This window comes from Echeneis naucrates, chromosome 20 (assembly GCF_900963305.1).
Source record: "Echeneis naucrates chromosome 20, fEcheNa1.1, whole genome shotgun sequence".
NCBI classification, from domain to species: domain Eukaryota; kingdom Metazoa; phylum Chordata; class Actinopteri; order Carangiformes; family Echeneidae; genus Echeneis; species Echeneis naucrates.
In genome coordinates this window covers 6,226,691-6,245,581 of record NC_042530.1, presented here as the reverse complement: position 1 = coordinate 6,245,581, position 18,891 = coordinate 6,226,691, and the positions used below count along the sequence as shown (strand labels likewise).

The following is an 18,891-nucleotide window of genomic DNA, read 5'->3' as shown; positions in this document are numbered from 1 at the left end:
TTTATAACGGAGCACACGCACAGACAGCTGATTCGAGTGTGAAGACGTGTACTTTCCGTGTCGGTTTAAAACGTCTCTGTCGGCCGGGTTTATTTTGATAATTATAACAAAGCCCTTTATTGAGAGAGTGCAGTTGTGTTTTTATGATTACTGATGGCGACAGTAGAGGAACTGAAGCTGCGGGTCAGAGAGCTGGAGAATGAGCTGATAAAGTGTAAGCAGAAGCAGAGTGCCATGGAGGATGCTCTTCACAGACCGAGGATCGACAAAATGAGCGCCGAAGTTGTTGATTCAAACCCATACAGGTGAGTTTCTTCTGACAGAGGATGTCTGAGCTGCTCACGGCGCTCAGGGACTACACCTAATGACTCACTCAGCCCATATGGTGGCTAATCACGGCTGTGTTTTCATCGCAGTCGTCTGATGGCTCTGAAGAGAATGGGCATCGTGGATGATTATGAGGTATGATATGATCCTTAAAAAGAAAAGTTTGGGTTTGTGCTCTGGCCCTAACAGAAGTTACAATATAAGCATTTAATACTTTCAGTGTAGAGGTTCACGTTTGAGCCTGTCCTTACATTATTTTTACAGACCATGTGATCCTCATGTTAAAACATGAATGACCTCGTTTTAGATCAAAAAATGCACTGCCACACTGAGTACATTTTGGCCAAAAATATTACTGTATGTAAATATGAATGGTTCTGCACGAATTAGGATTAGTACTAATCTTCACAGGTTTTTAAAAATGTATTCATTTTTAATTCTTGACAGAAAATCCGGACATTCACAGTAGCTGTAGTCGGTGTTGGCGGCGTCGGCAGCGTAACAGCTGAAATGCTCACTAGATGTGGCATTGGTAAGGTAATACAAATGTTTAATTACTTATTCCACATTGTCTCGCTTTCAATTCATTCCATTTGAAAGTTTGTGTGTCTGTGTTTAGTGCTGCTCAGTTTTATCCTTTTCCATCACAGCTGCTGCTCTTTGACTATGATAAAGTAGAGCTGGCCAATATGAACCGACTGTTCTTCCAGCCTCACCAGGCAGGCCTCAGTAAAGTGGAAGCAGCAGAGCACACACTCAGGTTAACGTTGCTGACACTTGACTACTTTTCCCCTAAAGCCATCACATGTGTTATTGCTAACAGATCACTCAATTCCCCCAACAGAAACATTAACCCAGATGTGTCATTTGAGACCCACAACTACAATATTACTACTATGGACAATTTCACACATTTCATGGATCGCATCAGGTTGGCATTACTATTTTCCAAATTCTAGTTCTTCTTTTTTGTCCCCACATTACAACAAGACCTCATGTTATTCTGTGTTTTCTCAGTTATGGAGGACTGGAAGAGGGGATGCCGGTCGATTTGGTCCTCAGCTGTGTGGACAACTTTGAGGCCAGGATGGCTATTAATACAGTAGGTGCATCATGATCATAAAAAGACAGATGATGATAGATTCTATAGTACACACAGTTCTTTTTATGCCGCCCTTGTGCGTGTTTAAAAACTTATCTTGTTTTCCCCAGGCATGTAATGAGTTAGGTCAGATCTGGATGGAGTCTGGTGTCAGTGAGAACGCTGTATCTGGTCACATCCAGCTCATTATTCCTGGAGAGACAGCCTGCTTTGCTGTAAGTCACATAAGAACCACACACAAACAAAATTAAATGTACAATGAAAATACTCAAGCCGTAAAGATTTGGTAATAAAGGTGTTCAACACTAAAATCCTTTGTTAGTGTGCTCCGCCCCTAGTAGTGGCAGCCAACATTGATGAGAAGACCCTAAAGAGGGAAGGTGTGTGTGCTGCCAGCTTACCGACAACTATGGGCGTGGTCGCAGGCATCCTGGTCCAAAACGTCCTCAAGTAAGACGATGTCATTAATAGCCAACCAAGACATCTGACAACAGTACATTAAAAAGTAGAACTTGTATTTTTTTTGCCTCACAGGTATCTGTTAAAGTTTGGCACTGTCAGTTATTATCTTGGCTACAATGCCATGCAGGATTTCTTTCCCACCATGACCATGAAAGCCAATCCTCAGTGTAACGACCGCCACTGCAGGAGACAGCAGGAGGAATACAAGGTGTGTACGCCTGTTGCTTTTCAGACATTACAATGTGATAGAGGATAGTGATACTGAACCAAACTTGTTCAACAACAGATTAAGGTGGGATGGTGCAAAAGTAAATGACAACAATCTGTGTAACTTTTTTCCTTCAGAAGAAAGAAGCAGAGCGACCCAAGGTGGAAGTTGTAGAGGAAGAGGAGGAGGTCGTACATGAAGACAATGAGTGGGGTGAATGAAACACAACTGAAATTTTAATAGTTTTCGATCCTTAACATGTTATATTCCTGTATTTACACACATTTTTATGTACAGGTATTGAGCTAGTATCAGAAGTGACTGACGCAGAGTTACAGGCTGCATCAGGCACCATGCCTGACCTCCCAGAGGGCATCACTGTGGCTTATACCATTCCAACTGAGGTCAGTATTGTTTAGACAAGCTGGTTTAAAAGACTTGATGTATTTATTTATAAAATGTTTGATTTCATAAGGTTAAAGCACTTTGACGTAATGAAACTCAACTTTAAACTTCACAAAACTTAATAAACAGCAGACATTTTTCTAAAGTGTATATATATTTCATATCATACTGATGGTGAAAGTCTGGGAATGAAAGAAAAAATCTTCATATATTTTTTTTCTTTTGTTTGAACCAGGATACAGCAAGTGGAGCAACAGTGGAGGAGACTGAACAGAGCTTAGAAGACTTAATGGCGCAGATGAGAAAGTTATAGGTGGCATTCTGAGAATATATTTGCCTTGTTTCACATGGATTTTCATTGCTTGCTAAAGCCTGACTGTGGCTCCTTGAGGACTAAAGTCAAAGCCAAATAATTAATTTATTCTAACAGCTAAAATATGAGAATGCATGGAAAGTACTGCCAGTGATGTGTTCAAACACACCAAAAATAAACAGTTAATGAATTAGTGTGAATTACTGGGAATGTGTGTAGCACAGCAGTCTGCTAAAATGTTTATAAAGGCAAAATGATATCATTGTTTGTGTATTAACATTTATCAGTTCATTTCCTTATAGTCTTATGTATGTGCTCTATCATTCACTCAGCTTTATTTAAAAAAAAAAAAAAAAAAAAAGCATCTGCTAAAATTAATGAACAATGTCATCAACCAAGTTGTCTCAATAAAGTATTTATTAGATGGAATACAAGCTCAATATTTTGGATGTGATTGTGTGTTATTCTGTACAGCTTTTACAGTTTTGTATTGCATTATATTAAATGTGTGAGTACACATATAGATATAAACAATATATGTTATGTACTACATTTTACAATGACACTTTTTGTACTTTGTGTCCCTTTTGGTTTCATGTACATTCATTTAGACAATAGATGGCAGTTTCATTGCACTTTAACACATTAATGGGGCACCAACGTATTTTTGGCAAATCCCTTCTATAAAAAGAATAAATATGTACATTTAGTTTTGAATAACCAAAACCAAAAAGCACTTCCTGAGTTGGTGCTCAGGCATGGTTGGTGCTCCAAGATTGTTTTGGAGTCTTATCATGGACCTTATATTTTCCTTTTTTAGAATAAAACACATAATACTATTAGGTACTTTACTGGTTAAATACAAAAACTGGAGACCTCATTTAATTTTAGAGAGACGGCAGCCTCTGATATTATTGATTTGAGTATCTGGAATGTGGACTTGGAAACAAGTGACTGAGGTGTGATACTCAAACCAATATTTTCAAACATTTTTGGTAGAACTTAAGATAAACTGACAGGCTCATAGCAGGTTATAGACATAACAGTTCACATGGCATCTCCTCAAGAGAAGCTTGAATGAGAAGACCTTTTGCTATATTTTTGATTCATTTGAAATTGAAAATCTAAGTGAATCAAAAAAAAAAAAAAAAAAGTTAGAGTTTAAAAAACTCAAAAGAATGTGCAGAAAAATATCAGTTGCACAGTGGAAAACAGCATAAATGTCTGTTCGATCACAAATAGATCAGAAGATGCTAAACCTTGCTGGAGTGATTTCAAGCTGGTAAAGAAACCTGCTGTGATTTTAATAATACTGTGAAGCAAAGGGACTTTAAGAGACTTAGCTAAGATTAATGTAAACCTAAGTTCCCAGTTCCCAGTCCTAAAAAGGCCAAATTTAACACAAGTTCAATGTTTCCTACAAATAATTATGTCCGAGATATATATATATATATATATATATATATATATATATATATATATATATATATATATATATATATGACTTCATAAAGCTTCAGGGACAGTATATAGGAAAAATCTGAAAACCTCCTTCTAGACAAACCAGTCACAGTGTTATGACCAGGATGATGTGGGTTTTTAAATACTGATGCACTCTATGGTACAGATGTTTGATGTGGCATTAGTGGCTGAAATTAGTCACCTTGCAGCATGTGGAGGGGGAGCAGGTCCCCTCAGACTAAATGTGTCCCCACTAGAGGAATGACGGGATGGAGCATTTCCACATACCAGTGATGGCTCTGCTTCTTTAATCTCCATTGCACGCTTGTAAAGCTCTGCAGCCTTCTCAAAGTCACCCTCTTCATAGCTATTCACAAAATCAGAAAAACAAAAAGATTTTTTTTTAATTCTTCACTGTAAAAGCAAATATTGGCCTTACTGCAGATAAACCAAAAGTTAAAGATAACGTCAATCACTGTACCTAAGCACGGCAAGATTTTTTAGGGTCTCTCCAACTCGTGGATGAGAGCGCCCCAAGCTGTCCTCATACACTTTCAGTGCACGTTCATAAAGAGGTAGGGCATCACTATGCTTTTTCTGCCAACGACAAAGAAATTCACCATAAATTTTACCCAACACAAACTAAAATGTAACCACACATGATAACAACAGCCATTTAAATATAAACATGATATTCACAAATGAAAGCCCAGAAATCTGTCTGGAAGGTAATCTCACCAGTTGGCAGTATATTACAGCCAGGTTGACCAGTGCGGTGGCCACACTGGGATGTTTGGGACCAAAACTTTTTTCCCTGATTTCCAGAGATAGCTCATACAGTGGCACAGCCTTCTCCAGTCTCCCCTGTAAAAGACACACATCTGGATTTCAGTATCTCTATGTTCAAGAAAAATTTCAAAAGTTTCATTATCAACAAGCACATGTCTCACTCTGCGTTTATACAACATTGCCAGGTGTTTGAGCGTGTATGCCAGCGAGGGATGGTCTGGGGACAAAGCTTTCTTGCGGATGTCCAGTGCCCTCTCATACATGTCCTCAGCTGTCTCATATTCCCTCCTTTCAGTGTGCAGTGCAGCCAGGTTGTTCAGGGACTGGGCACAGTCTGGGTGATCTGGACCAAGGACACGCTGACGCATCTCCAGAGAGCGGGTCAAAAAAATCTTGGCTGCACTAGTAAGAGCAAAGAAAAACATATTCAAAGAAATTAACGGATTTATATGAAACAAACAAAATGTGTTTCCCAGAAAACATTTCATTCAATCTTCTGGTTGTGGGAGGTTCTGGAGCCAATCCCAGCTCACATTGTGTGAGGGTGGGGTACACCCTGGACAGGCCACCAGTCCATCAGAGGGCCAACATACAGAGGCAGACAGAGATGAAGAACCACTCCCACTCAGACCTACGGACAATTTAGAATTACCAATTAACCTAAACATGCATGTCTTTGTTCGGTGGGAGGAAACCCATGCAGGCCCGGCGAGAACACACAAACTCTGCAGAGAAAGGACCCAGGCCTGGAAAGTGAACCCACAACCTCCTTATTGTGCGGCAACCGCTCTAACCCCCATTCTGCTGTATAATAATTTGTAAAGTGTCTTGGTCCATGTGTACCAGCAGTAACATGTGTGACTTACTCCAGGTTGTTTTGGAGGTAGTACAGGACACCCAGTTCATTGAGTGTCTTGGCACAGTCAGCAGAATCTTTACCCAGAGTCAGCTCTTCCAGCTGTAGGGCTCTGCGCCTCAATAAAGTGAAGCCATACTGAAAGTAAGGAAAAACAAAAGACCTGTACAATATGACTGATTAAGGGAGAATGACTAAACGTGGATATATGAGAAATATGCTCACCATATGACCTTTCTGGCGAGCAGTTTTCTGACGTATCTTCACCGACCGCTTCCTCAATTTCTCTGCTTGTTCATATCTGATCGTAAAACAACCAGGTGTGAGCCATTAAACATGTCATTAAAACTGACTTTCGATTGTTTTGGGGGATTAAGGACATCTACACATGAGGGATGCTCAGCTGGAATAATCAGTAAACTTTACAACATGAGCAGCAATTATATAGAAATGAAGCATGTAATCATCAAAAAAGGCTCATTTACTTGTTTTGTTTCTGATAAAGCATGGCGAGTGACTCAAGCTCTCGTGCTACACTGGCATGTTCTGCACCATAGGCGTTCTCACTTATCTCCAGGGCCTGCTTGTACAGCTGCTCAGCATTGCCATACTTTTTCCACTGAACATAAACCCCAGCCAGCTGGTGAAGGGAGCGAGCTACGCTGGGGTGGTCTGGGTCGAGAGCTGTCTCCCGGATCTCAAGGGACCTTTGTAAAGGGGCTACGGCCTGGACAAACAGACAGACAAAAGTAGATACATTTCACTTTTGTGTGTACACTTTCCGAGTAGACAAATTGTGCTTGTGACTTTGTATGTATTAGTAACTCATGTTGAATGAAAAAGCAAATGATGAACAAAAAATCTATGCAGTGAATAGTAGGGTTAGGGTTAGATTTATTTATACTCCACCTGACTTGGAAGGCCCAGGTCTTTGAGGAAACGTCCTAAAGTCTCATACAGATTTGCCAACTTGGTCATGCCGTCTTCATTCTCGCAGCTCTTCTCATAGTGTTTCAAGGAGTCAAAGTACTCACTGGCCATTGAGCTTTTATCTTTGCCAACATACTGCCAGTAGGCCAAAAGTTCTGAGAAATGGCCCCTGACAAATGAAAACAACATACGCCTTTAAGACAATGACTTGACAAATCAGATACTCTGTGCACTAATCTTGTGCATATATTCGTTTTGTACCTTTTGTAGAGGTTTTGAGATACAAACAGGTTCAAGAGGCTGAGCTGAAGTTTAGTCCTGTCCTCCTGCTGTTGGAGCAGCCAAGGAAGCTCATCAGCAACACGCCATGTCACACAGTCCTGGCTACACACACACACACACATACAGACACAATGTCAGAGGTTGTACTTTACTGACATATCTGTTTGTTTTGTTGCAGAAAGCGAGGATAATCACTCTGAAGCACCTGAGTTGTTGGCTGAAGTAGCTGATGAGTTTGTCTCTGTAAGTAGCAGCACTGCTTCTTCCACTTAGGAACTCTGACCTAACAGCTTCCCAAGCCTGGCAGACAGTCACATTGATAAATTTTGTGTCCCATGAATATCACAATTGTTCTCATTTTATATATAATGACACAAATTTCACTGATCAAGGAGAATAATAACCTGCAGATGCTGGAACCTGATGAGCCCACAGCGCAGGGTTACAATACACAGTCTGTTCAGGCAGTACAGCATAGAGGACAGAGCAGGTAACTCTAGTTCTGGGAAGAGGTCTAGTACTTCTGATTCACTGACTCCATTATGGCTGGCACATACAAGGCACAGTAACTGAGAAGAGACATAAAATCACATATTACTCAGCTACATTCAGAAGAAACAAGCCCATAGTGGACGTATGATAGTGTGAGGCCAAATGAGACCAGATTTATATTTGTGATTTCACAACTAATCAAAAGAAACAAAATAAATAAATTATAGCTTAGTTAGAAACACAAGTTTCTGAGTCAATCAAAAACTCATGCAAAAACTTTGTTTCAATGGTTAAAAGTTAATTTATCAAAACATGTGTCACCTCTCTCATTATATGTCGTTCTCTGTCTGTATTCAGGCAGTTCAGCATCATCTTGAGTGCCAGGCGGTAAAGTGACATAGTGTCCTGACACTGCAAACACTGCTCCATGCTCTTCTCCTGTGACCAACATGATCTACTGCTGAGCAAGAGGAACATATATAACACAATCAAATTAGTAATAGTTAAACCATACAAAGACACAAATCCAGAGACATCAAAGTCAGAATGAAGACAGCTATGCCATGTTTCACACAAATTGCATAAACTTCACCTTTTTTTAACTTGTCATTGCAATGAAAAGTGTATATCCTGTATCCTTTCTTTTGAGAGTAGTGAAAAAACACAAAGAGGACTTTACTTGGGATATGCATTTTTTTTTTTTACTCTTTACTTTAAAAGGACTGGAGAAAGCAGATATACTATTTATTTGGAATCAGAAGCAGTGATTTGACATGTTGGAGGTGGAGGTGCTTTTCCTCAAGAAAGATATTGCTCTGTGATATTTAATGTGTTTAGAATAAGAAGTAGTATTAACTAACCCGGTGATTATCCTGGCCAGTAGTTTGACATACAATGCATTGCAGGTTGATGCAGAGCGACAGTGCCGTTCCAGCTTCTTCTCCTGTTCAAAGATACGTTTAAGAGTGATGTTTTCACCAAACACATACCTGCCAGTGATTCCACATACATTTCCACAACTTCAGAACTTGTATAAAGTTTTTAAAAAGGGGAATGGTGGAATAAATGTTTACCTGGTCCTTAGTAAGTTTGAGATCCATACTCTGGCATTCTGCATTTACAGCACTCCTGACCTCTCGGGGAATAAGTGGGTCCAAGTGCAGTGTGGGCCATAACCTGAGGTGATATTTAATGTGTTATGATATTTGAGAGGTATAACTGAAATTTTATTATAAAATGCAATAAATAACCAGAATGAAACATGTAATCAACCTCCAAGCTTGAGGACACGTCTCAACATTGACAGATACCACCACTCTAACATTGACAGGGAGCGGGTCAATCAGCCACTTCATGTGTCTTTCTGCTTGCTAGAAAAAAGAAAACAAACTATATAGTTCCAAGTTATCCTGGGGGAAATTAATTTGTGTGTGGAATCCTGGTTAAAGAAGTTGGCTTGTACCTGTATTTGGTCAATAGAGTCTATGATGATGATGATATTTCCTTGATGGCGTGCTGAGAGCCTTTCCAGCCAGCGTGGAAACTCCTCTAAGATCTTACTAGGCTCCATGGACAAGCCAGATATGGACCAAAAGTGCTGCAAGAGCTATGTAACAACAGATACATAACCCTCAGCTGTTACATTAGAAAGAATTACATTTCTGTCAGACAAAAAGTGGAAGTAAGCCGGTGACAAAAATAGAGATATTGTACCTTGACTGTGAGGCGTTTGATAATGAGAACTGGTTCAGAGCTTGTGGAAAGTGGACGACCAACAAAATGATAAAGGAACAAGGTGTTGGGAGACTGCTTTTGTTGCAGCTCAATCCTGAACAGATTAAATAATAAAGTACACCAAAAACAATCAGTGACAGGTTTCATAGTAACATCCTGAAATTTAAATCAATTTATTTGAATGAGGAAGAACTGAGTTGAATAAATCACCATTTGGAGAGCAGAAGAGACTTTCCTGAGCCCGGACCACCAGACACCAGCAGTGGAGGAGTGGGAGGCGGAGCAGCTATCATGTCATTCAAACGATCTATATACTGAGTAGAAGATAAAGTAGATAACAGATACAACACAAACCCAGAGAATTTAAATGAGAAATTATTTAAGTGGAAGGTTGAGGATGTGATAAGGGAATATTCATCTTACCTTTTGGAAGCCTAACTGAGAGGTGGTGCTGCTACAAGCCTGCTGATAGGACTCAATCTGTTCTTGTTCATCATGTAGGTCCCACAGCACATCTCCAGAGTCTTCCTCTCGCCCTTCCTCTATCCCAGAGTCCTTAGAGTCAATGTCTGCTGCTTCAAGGCCCAGCAGCTCCTGAAAGGACAGGGTAGAATCAGGAGTCTAAAAGAATATTCATTACTGTGATGAAAAGGCTGATGTATTGGATCACTTTATGTACCTGTTTGATGAGTTTCTCTAGCTGAGCATAAATTAGGTCAGCCCCATCCTCTACAGAACCACTATGATCCACCACCTGAGTTTAACAAAACAAAGCACAAGACATCTAGCAAAAAGTAGCTTTAAAGGCATAAACCAACAGGTTTTGGCCTGTCCTGGATCCTTGGATCCTTTTTTGCCTTGTTCATTTAATATTCAAAGTGCTCACTCACTTTGACTTTAGCTGCTTTGTCTGCAGCATTGACCCTTTCTAACAGTTGTCTGGTGGGTCCGGTCAAATTGTGATCTTCACCGGTCCTGAGGTAGAGCACCAGTGGATGGCCATCTGGATTCCTCACAAAAGCTTCCTCACCATCCTCCACAACAGAGCTACATGAATTTTGCAAGAAAAACAAAACAAAAAAACAAAATGTATAAATAAAGAATTTAATCAGTGTGCAACTATCTTTGAATTGAGACATTCTAGTGTAGGTAGGACATCCTGTACCTAGTGACAGTAGATTTGAGAAGCAGGACACACACAGAGCTCCTTTCAATCTCCTGCTTACGCTCCAAAGCATACGAGGCAGCACTTTCCTCAGGGAAGAAGATGTTCAAGTAGAAATGCCCAAGACCCTCACACATCTTCCTTAACACAGGAGAGTGTTTCTGTAACAAAAACATTAAGCATGTGTTTCCCAAACAGGGATTAAGTAGGCAGTTCTTGAGAAATGTGGTATTTGAAATCAGATCAGCCCATAATAGTTTTTCACTCTGACATTTACATGAGACTTAAGACAGTCTTATATTAAACCTCTGTGAGCAGGTTTAACTGTAGGTTTGTTTCAATAAAAAACAACTATCCTTTGTTAAGACCTACGCCTGGGTTTTTTGGTATTAGAGTACCACAATAAACCAACCTTAATGAAGACATCCACCTCAGCTTTGGTCTCCTGGGTAAAGATTAAGTAGCAGCGAACTGTGTTACTCCATAAGGCCTGGGGCACATGAGGGGAGACCTGAAGCAAACTGGCGACAGCAGCATCCCAGTCATCTGACAAATAAAGTTACAAAGGACGGCGTAAAAATAAAACAAATGGACAGACAAATGTATTCCACAAAGTGTCAATACACAAACATACACAGACACACAAGTTTACTCACCTCTGCTCACATTTGCAAATGGTCCCTCCACATCTATCAAACTGTGTGCAAATTCAGGTCCCCGGAAGGTCTGTTGCAACTGCATCATGCTGCCCATAGAGGGCTCACTTCCTAAAACACCACCAGTCCAGTAGTCACACTGAGTCCCTGCAGCTAAAGACATACACAGAATAAAATAATGGTTTTCTTTTGCTACTCGATGATATATTAAGATATGGGATGCCTGTTGCTTACTATTTCAGAATATACAAAGCTATGTATGGGATAAAAACTAAAGGTCACTACTCTTGTCTTCCATTGACCCTGAACAGTAAAGAGGATGCAGAACAGACTGACTGCTTGATGACTGAATAAATATTAAATAAAGACTTCTAGGTCTTACCAGTGACAGTGGTTTGGTTGTCATCTGAGTCAGAATCATTTGGGTCATAGACTTGAATGCCCTGGGCCTGGAACTGTTGCAGTTTAGCCTCCAAGTCTCTTTTAGCCCTCAGAAGATCCTGGATCTCCTTCTCCTTGGTCTCACGGAAAATCTGGTGGTCATTTAACCAACAGATTAGGGTTGCAACTATCATTAGTCAAGATAATGCTTGTTTAGGGGTGCTCAAGCACACCTAAATTGAGTATTACAATAACTTGTCCTGTGTGTGAGTGTGTTCATGCCTGTGTGTTTTTGTATGATTATGTGTATAGCCAGCATATGGATAGACTGGCTGGCCACATACAAGAAAAAAGAGCAAGGTTCAGGTGATAAAGTGAAATCAAAATGATGACTTTAATGCCCACAGTAGAGTGAGCAGATGGCCATGAAAAATCCAGGACAGTCTGCAATTTTAGCAGTTGTCCTGAAACCTGAACTCCATCTTGCTTGTCCTGAAGTTACTGTGTTATCCTATATAAATAGACTATACGTACGAAGTCACTTATGCAGGAAAGTATTTGTACTTTTAGTTGTTTATATTATGATGGACAATTGAGAACATAGCTGCCACTGTGAAATTGAATTTGTTCTTATATATCCAATATATCTACATGTGTTTCTGAGTGGACTGGAGGTATAATGACCACCTTATCTCCTTATCTGATATTTAAAATTACTGTCACACACCTTCTCAGACTTGTTTTCCTCACCTTGAAAATCTGATGCTCATCTTTAACTATGGGAAGAATAGTCCAAAATTACAAATGGATTTTTTAAGCACCCTTAAAGCTCTGATCCTACAACTTGCCCTGCTTTACAGTAATATGTGAGGTGGGCTACCTTGAACTGTCGTTTCACTTTGTCCCTGTCATGTTCAAAAGTGGCAGCTCTCTCCATAGCTTGGTATTTTGCTTCAAGAGCACCTTCTTTTTCTCTGAGGATCTTCTGGTAAGTCTTCTGTAGAGCCTGGTGTCATATTGAGAAATATTACAAATACAATGAGAAGTTATTAAGCCATAAGGGGTTGGTGGTCTGTGAAGCCACAGTTTACTTATTTTACCTGCAGCTCAGCTCGCAGTCTCTTGTTCTCCTCATCCAGTTTGGCTTCCTTCTTTTGCATAGATGATATCTCGTTATTCTTGCTGACACGGAAGATTTCATATTCCTTACGGAGTCTTTCATACTCTGCAGCATATTCCAGATCCACAGAACCTGTAGATTTAAAGCTGGCCCCAATGACCCGGGGTCCTCTGCGAAAGGAACTGCGCAGGAGTCGGGCTTTGGGTTTGACCTCCACCGGGATCTCACAGGCTTCCCCACCTTCACCCCCATATCCATCTTCAATCACCTCTCCTGGGCTGACCAAAGAGGAAGCGGTGCCCATGATGGCAGCCTAAACTTTTCGGATGCCCATATCTGATAAACAGAGGGCAACGATGCACACCATTAAACGTGTTATGATGCTGTGCTATACTACAGACTCAAAACAGCTGCTGCGACAAATATAACTTGCTTTCTGAAATATCTCTCGGTCTGCCGGGGGCTGACAGGAGAATCTGCAGTGAAAACGTTTTTTGTTTTCTGTTTTTTCTCTATTTGACCGATAACGAGAAGCACCGCTGTGTTTGGCTAGCTTCAGGTAGCGCAAAGACAGCTAAAAACCGCGCTAACCAGACATTTAACAGTGAAAAAACTAAAGAGATTGTATCAATTAGCGCAGCGATAAAGTCTGTGTCTATAGCTTCAGGAGATTGTTGACTAAAACTTCACATCTTGGCGAAAAAAAACCAAACGAAGTTAGGCTGAAAAAATAAGCACACGTACACCGTCCGCTCTCTTCTCGGCTTCTTCCTGGCTGCCTTGGTAACAAGTCGAAAATACGGGAAGTCGCTTAAGCCAAACTTGACGAAAGTCAAATTACCTTCTTTGCACATTGGTATTGTTGGGAAGTTCGGATCTTTTTACTGACTCAGGTCTTTTACTCGTTCCGTAAAATGAACGGATCTTTATTTCAAGTCATTTGTTCATTGTAACGGAGTGTGACGTTAGTCACTGACGTCACTAGACTAGTTCTCTGCAGCCTACCTAACCCTAACCCATCTACCAGTTCTCTGCAGCCTACCTAAACCTAACCCATCTACCAGTTCTCTGCAGCCTACCTAAACCTAACCCATCTACCAGTTCTCTGCAGCCTACCTAACCCTAACCCATCTACCAGTTCTCTGCAGCGTACCTAAACCTAACCCATCTACCAGTTCTCTGCAGCCTACCTAAATCTAACCCATCTACCACTTCTCTGCAGCGTACCTAACCCTAACCCATCTACCAGTTCTCTGCAGCCTACCTAAATCTAAGCCATCTACCACTTCTCAGCAGTGTACCTAACCCTAACCCATCTACCACTTCTCTGCAGTGTACCTAACCCTAACCCTAACCCTTGAGCAGCATGGTGGCGTTGTGGTTAAAGGTGACGCTCCCAGAGACAAGAGACTAGACTGGTCCGGGCCCCCTCAGAGACAAGAGACTACACCAGACCAGATCCTTCTGGTCCAGGGAACAGTCACAACAGTTGTGAATGAATGAATGAATGAAAGAATCAATGACTCCTTTTTCACACTCACAGATATAAATGTACATTAATTTCTTTTATTTTATTATTATTATTATTTTTTTTTTATAGCTCCATGTTTTCAAGTACAACATTTATTTTCAAAGGAAATTGTAACTTTGGTGAACTTTTGGTGAATGCGTTGGCAAATTTGCTGATGAATGGTCTTTTTATTTAGTTACATAGAAGTAACTGAAACTAGTAATTTCAGTTTCTTCTAGTTGAAACCGTTTCTCAGAGACATTATAAACAGAAGTTCACACGATGCATGGTTTGACCACTCAGGAAGTAAAACAAACAAACAAGGAAAAAGAGTCGCAGTATATTTTGTGTCCCTACATTGTAGAGAGCATGTTAATGTGTCATCCAACAAATGTGAACATGTAAAAATAAAAAAAAAGGAACATTTATTTGGAAACATTGTGTGTGATCATATATTGATGTTTATAAGACATCTCTGCTATTTTTACCCAACAGCTGGAGCAATTTGTTCCTGTAGGCTTGGTTCAAGAAGAAATACATGACAGGGTCTAGCACACTGTTGACACAAGTAAGTGCAGATGTGATCTTGTTGGCTTTTATCAGTGACCCGCTGCTTGCTACAGTCATATTTCTATGATTGTTGTGTAAGATATAGGTTATCCGGCTCACATGGTAAGGCACAAATGCGATGAGGAAGTTCAGTAGAATGACAATGATCATTTTTATGACTTTATCTTTAACTTCTTGCTTTACTGTCTGCAACTTCCACATGATCAGGATGTAAGAAACCACTATGGTGGTGAGAGGTATGCCAAATGCCACAATAGTTGAAACCAAAGCAGTGGGGGATGTCTTTTCCAAGTACAGCTTGTTGCAGATAGTAGTTGAGTTCTTGGCTACATTCTTTTCAGAAAAAAGTACAGGACTCATCAACACAATAAGTGTCACCCAAAGAATTCCAACTACCATTCTTGCATATCGAACCCTCCTCACTGGCTGTGATTTTAGAGGTAAAACCACAGCCAGGAATCTGTCCAAACTGATCAAACTCATGAAGTAGAGGCTGCAGTACATGTTTAGGTAAAAGAGGAAGCCTGATAGTTGGCATACAACATATGCAAAGGGCCAGTTGTTGTCAAAGAGATGGTAAACAATACGCATGGGTAAAATGAGGATATAAGAAATGTCTGCTATAGAGAGGTTTGTCAGGAAGACCTTCGATGGAGACATGCTCTTCTGATGATAAAAGGTCCACAGCGCCAAAACATTCCCGGGCACAGCAATGATGAAAATCAGGATGTAATATGCAGCAAAGACAATGTTCTCAGTGTCAATGCCACTGAAGGTCCGTCTCTCCTCCTCAGAGATATTCATAGTAGATATGTAGCAGATCAGCCTGCTGCATTGCATAACAGACAACAGTAACCTGTTATGATGATTAACGGTCATGATTAGCTGCAGTCATATGATTTTTGGATGATTCACACAATTCCCACTTTTGAATCATAGTGAAACTAAAAATGTGTGTCAGAATAAGATGACTTCAATGATGTGGTAATATATCAACACACATGCAACATCTTGTATAACAGTCAGTGAATATATCTAAATCAAAGCAGGTACGTGTATAAAAAGTTAGATTTTGGATTGTGGAAAGCATTTGTTAGCACTAGTAATAAATTAGTAAAAAGTATAGTTCTTAAAGTTAGTTAAAGTTAACACAATAATAATAATAAAAAAAAAAGCTGTAAAAAACAACCATTCAGGGTTACAATTCACCCCCACTAAAAGGTTTCAAATCTTATATCAAAAACAAATCTAAGATTTTTAAAGGATGATTCAAGAGCTTTGTTGCTTCTCTGTAAAATAAAACATGATCCAATTGATTCAATCCAAGGTTGTAAATTTTTTTTTTTTTGCCCCAAGCTCTGCATCAATAATAAAGCCTCACGAACTTACCTGTAACTGTAGCAGCACAAAATGCAGAACTTTTCAATATGATTCAGAATTAGGTAGTCCAACCATAAGAGACAGACACTGAAGTGGAAGTAGGTCTTTTGTGCCTTTCTGCTTTCGTATTTGTACACATGCTAAAGTCCTGACACACAAACACACACACACAAACACAGGAAACTATCGACCAACTATAAATAAAGCCAATGATAAGCCATGCCTCACAAGCATGCAAGTCTTTATTTTTATCTTTACCACATTGCTCTGTTATAGTATGATTTAAAGCTTTACAAAAGGAGGGGAAAACCAAATATTTACAAAATCTATCTGTGCAAACACAATTCTTCTTTTACACCACTCTCCTAAAGTTTTTGAAAGGCATGCATACAAATAAACTTTGGTATGTTAACAAAACTACTTATTTTCTTAGTAGAAGCATCTATGTACACATGGTAGAACTGATTCTTTACTTTGTTTTTAGTACAGTTTACATTTAGACATCAATACAAGTTAACTTAATAAACCAGCAGTGGTCTGCACTTCACACCAAGAGAGTGCATGTGAATTTCCCAAACTCTTGTGACTAGGTTAGGCTTGAAGTGAGTCATTGTAAAACAACTTTGGCAAAGAGGCACGCTAAAATCAAAACTTGTATTACTGATGATACCAGTTTTATCTCTGTAAAAGAAATTGGCAGTTCAAATGAGAAAATACTCAAAAACAGAAGTTAAGGAGGAGTACAACTTTAAAATGTCTGTATACATTGAGTATACAATCATAAAAGGCATTTACAAGACTGCTGAATGTCTGGCAACACAAGAAATATGGAAGATTAAATATACTATGGTTATTCAATCTCCAGTTTGAAAAATAAAACACAATTTTTACATTGTACTTTTGATTGTACATCAACTCTATCCCTATTTATAGCTACAGCAAGAAAAATAGATTTTCAACACCACAAAAGCCATCCACTTCAAATACAAAGTGGCAAAACTAAGTAGTTTTTAATTCCATCGTAAAATCTTTTTATGATAATATCTGTTACACCTTCCAGAGAGAATTAAAATCCAAGCAAGTGATCCAAAATTGGAAAATGCAACTGAAAAGGAGATAAAAGCATCTGTGTGAGAATGCCAGTGTCAAATAAAACATGTATTGGGCGAGTGCATCATGTAATACTTTTATAAAAACTCTCAAAAAAGAAAACAGAAGAACAAACCAAAACTATATAAAAAGAACACATGACTAAGTCTACCTGCTATGCAGTAAAGCACAATAATGAGGCTAAGTAGTGTCCTTAGCTGCTGTGGCTGTTGGGATGCAGGATTTGCTGCTGCTGCCGTTGTGGGACCTGTAGCTGGTGAAGCTTGGGGTGTGTATGGTGCGGATGCTCTTTCCACCTGGGCCCAAAGGTGTGGGCGACAGAGGGGAGGGGGAGGAGGAGGAGGAGGAGGATGAGGAGGAGGAGAATGAAGAGGAGGAGGAGGAGTGCACTCGACCATTCTGAGTCTGCGAGGAGAACGAGAGAGCTTTACCTGTATGCTGTGAGGGTGTGGGGACTTTGAGGGATCCATTAGACAAGGAGGGGATGTGGGAGGAGGGTAGGGAACCGGAACGAGGAGTGTGAGAGGACAGGATGGAGGACTTTGTCAAAGAGGAGGAGGAGGAAGGGTTAACAGGATTAGTAGCATCTGAGTTTTGTGCAGACTGGGAGCTGCCTTTAGTAGAGCTAGGATAAAAAGCAGGGATTTTAGAGATGGGTATAGTAGGGGAAGTAGTTTTATGATCCCCTCCCACTCTTTTAGCACTTCCGTTAGCCTGCAAACAGAGATGCCAAAACAGATACTGGTTGTCAAAATAGAAATCTGGTCAAATAACACATGTAAAAGGCAAGACGATGTTAAATAAAACTACAAGTTATACACGTAGAAACACACTATAACTGCACAAACATTAATATTACTAGGACATGACTAAAAGACACCAAAAACAACATATACAGAAGCTATTTCCACTAGGTTACATGAAAGGTGAGACAATGAACTGGGAGACATGTTACCAAGAAACAGAACACTGCAAAGGTTAGACGGTGCACTGCAGACATGAGGGGCATCTCTACAGACTGCCTGCGTACTAGAGGAGTTGTTAGGTTTTGTGAAGGGACGTGGGAGAGAATTCAGAAGGCAAAGCTGCATAGGAGAATCAGATAACAGGGTTAGGAGTTTGGAGTTGACACGTCAGTAAAACTGTCGATGCAAGATGGTGAGTTGTGCTGATGTCTTGAGGGTAGGGAAATACATCACAGAGATGTTAAGAAGCTATGCAGTAATGTTGGGTTTGAGCAGAGGTGCATTGTGAGAAGGGAGGAGCATAGCCGAAAAGTCAGTTAAGTTTGTGTTTTAACATAGCCATAAGCATCCTGGGATTTCACAACACTGTTTAGGAACTCAGCTGTGATGGGAACTGGAGATGTGATAAGAACTCAGATGATGAAAGGATGTGATTCCACTTTTCTTTGCCAGTCTCTTTTTTTTGTTAAGTCACCAACACAGTGAAAACCATGAGCAGTGTGGACATGCAAGCATACAGTACAGTGATGTTATGGGGTAACAGTCAAAAGTCAGACATGCCTTCTTGTCAGAGCAGACTCGAGAGAAACATTAACAGATCCACGTCGCTGCCATGGCAACTTTTTTTCAAAACACTTGAAATCTCACAATTTTGGTAGTCTTTTCCCCCTCT

At 40.0% G+C, this 18,891-nt stretch overlaps 4 protein-coding genes across 9 annotated transcripts in view; 1 reads left to right on the top strand and 3 right to left on the bottom strand.

Moving 5' to 3' along the window:
• Positions 1–20: 20 nt before the first annotated feature.
• On the top strand, positions 21–3,178 carry uba5 (ubiquitin-like modifier activating enzyme 5). Of its 2 annotated transcripts, XM_029529555.1 has the most exons (12): positions 21–305; positions 417–462; positions 775–864; positions 978–1,087; positions 1,172–1,258; positions 1,345–1,429; positions 1,540–1,644; positions 1,752–1,879; positions 1,964–2,099; positions 2,237–2,312; positions 2,397–2,503; positions 2,740–3,178. In XM_029529555.1, the coding sequence occupies exons 1-12, from the start codon at positions 154–156 to the stop codon at positions 2,815–2,817; spliced, it is 1,200 nt and encodes a 399-aa protein (XP_029385415.1). In that variant the 5' UTR covers positions 21–153; the 3' UTR covers positions 2,818–3,178. The 2 variants fall into 2 exon arrangements, with proteins under 2 accessions (XP_029385415.1, XP_029385416.1); XM_029529556.1 differs by lacking the exon at positions 21–305 and having other exon boundaries at positions 438–462; positions 775–859.
• On the bottom strand, positions 3,164–13,436 carry nphp3 (nephronophthisis 3). 3 transcript variants are annotated; one of them, XM_029529552.1, is made up of 27 exons: positions 12,664–13,436; positions 12,444–12,569; positions 11,565–11,715; positions 11,183–11,335; positions 10,939–11,072; positions 10,527–10,687; positions 10,252–10,408; positions 10,041–10,115; positions 9,785–9,955; positions 9,572–9,675; positions 9,341–9,455; positions 9,090–9,233; positions 8,900–8,997; positions 8,701–8,803; positions 8,488–8,570; positions 7,949–8,087; positions 7,540–7,704; positions 7,341–7,435; positions 7,115–7,237; positions 6,833–7,022; positions 6,409–6,650; positions 6,149–6,224; positions 5,934–6,061; positions 5,229–5,469; positions 5,017–5,142; positions 4,760–4,875; positions 3,164–4,645 (listed from the first exon to the last, which is right to left on the bottom strand). In XM_029529552.1, the coding sequence occupies exons 1-27, from the start codon at positions 12,985–12,987 to the stop codon at positions 4,477–4,479; spliced, it is 3,909 nt and encodes a 1,302-aa protein (XP_029385412.1). In that variant the 5' UTR covers positions 12,988–13,436; the 3' UTR covers positions 3,164–4,476. The 3 variants fall into 3 exon arrangements, with proteins under 3 accessions (XP_029385412.1, XP_029385413.1, XP_029385414.1); XM_029529553.1 differs by having other exon boundaries at positions 7,949–8,084; XM_029529554.1 differs by lacking the exon at positions 12,664–13,436 and adding an exon at positions 12,314–12,339 and having other exon boundaries at positions 12,444–12,550.
• An 852-nt stretch (positions 13,437–14,288) lies between these two features.
• On the bottom strand, positions 14,289–16,255 carry LOC115060596 (uracil nucleotide/cysteinyl leukotriene receptor). The gene is made up of 2 exons (XM_029528552.1): positions 16,153–16,255; positions 14,289–15,592 (listed from the first exon to the last, which is right to left on the bottom strand). Exon 2 carries the CDS (start codon positions 15,565–15,567, stop codon positions 14,656–14,658), a length of 912 nt encoding a protein of 303 aa, XP_029384412.1. The 5' UTR covers positions 15,568–15,592; positions 16,153–16,255; the 3' UTR covers positions 14,289–14,655.
• Positions 16,256–16,367: 112 nt separating this feature from the next.
• kiaa1217 (KIAA1217 ortholog) overlaps positions 16,368–18,891 on the bottom strand; it is a 96,836-nt gene continuing 94,312 nt past the window's right edge. For all 3 annotated transcript variants that reach the window (XM_029528549.1, XM_029528550.1, XM_029528551.1), the window contains one exon: positions 16,368–17,967. In XM_029528549.1, coding sequence (XP_029384409.1) covers positions 17,434–17,967 — 534 coding nt within the window. In that variant the 3' untranslated portion in view covers positions 16,368–17,433. The remainder of the gene's footprint in view (positions 17,968–18,891) is intronic.

Bases quoted from the DNA above. Each gene is read 5' to 3' on its own strand.
- uba5 (XM_029529555.1), top strand. From the start codon at position 154: ATGGCGACAGTAGAGGAACTGAAGCTGCGGGTCAGAGAGCTGGAGAAT. The intron at 1,259-1,344 runs GTTGGCATTACT...GTGTTTTCTCAG, and splicing joins CATTTCATGGATCGCATCAG to TTATGGAGGACTGGAAGAGG. The intron at 2,504-2,739 runs GTCAGTATTGTT...TGTTTGAACCAG, and splicing joins CTTATACCATTCCAACTGAG to GATACAGCAAGTGGAGCAAC.
- nphp3 (XM_029529552.1), bottom strand. From the start codon at position 12,987: ATGGGCACCGCTTCCTCTTTGGTCAGCCCAGGAGAGGTGATTGAAGAT. The intron at 7,238-7,340 runs GTGCTTCAGAGT...GTGTGTGTGTAG, and splicing joins TACTTCAGCCAACAACTCAG to CCAGGACTGTGTGACATGGC. The intron at 5,143-5,228 runs GTGAGACATGTG...TGTCTTTTACAG, and splicing joins CAATGTTGTATAAACGCAGA to GGGAGACTGGAGAAGGCTGT.
- LOC115060596 (XM_029528552.1), bottom strand. From the start codon at position 15,567: ATGAATATCTCTGAGGAGGAGAGACGGACCTTCAGTGGCATTGACACT.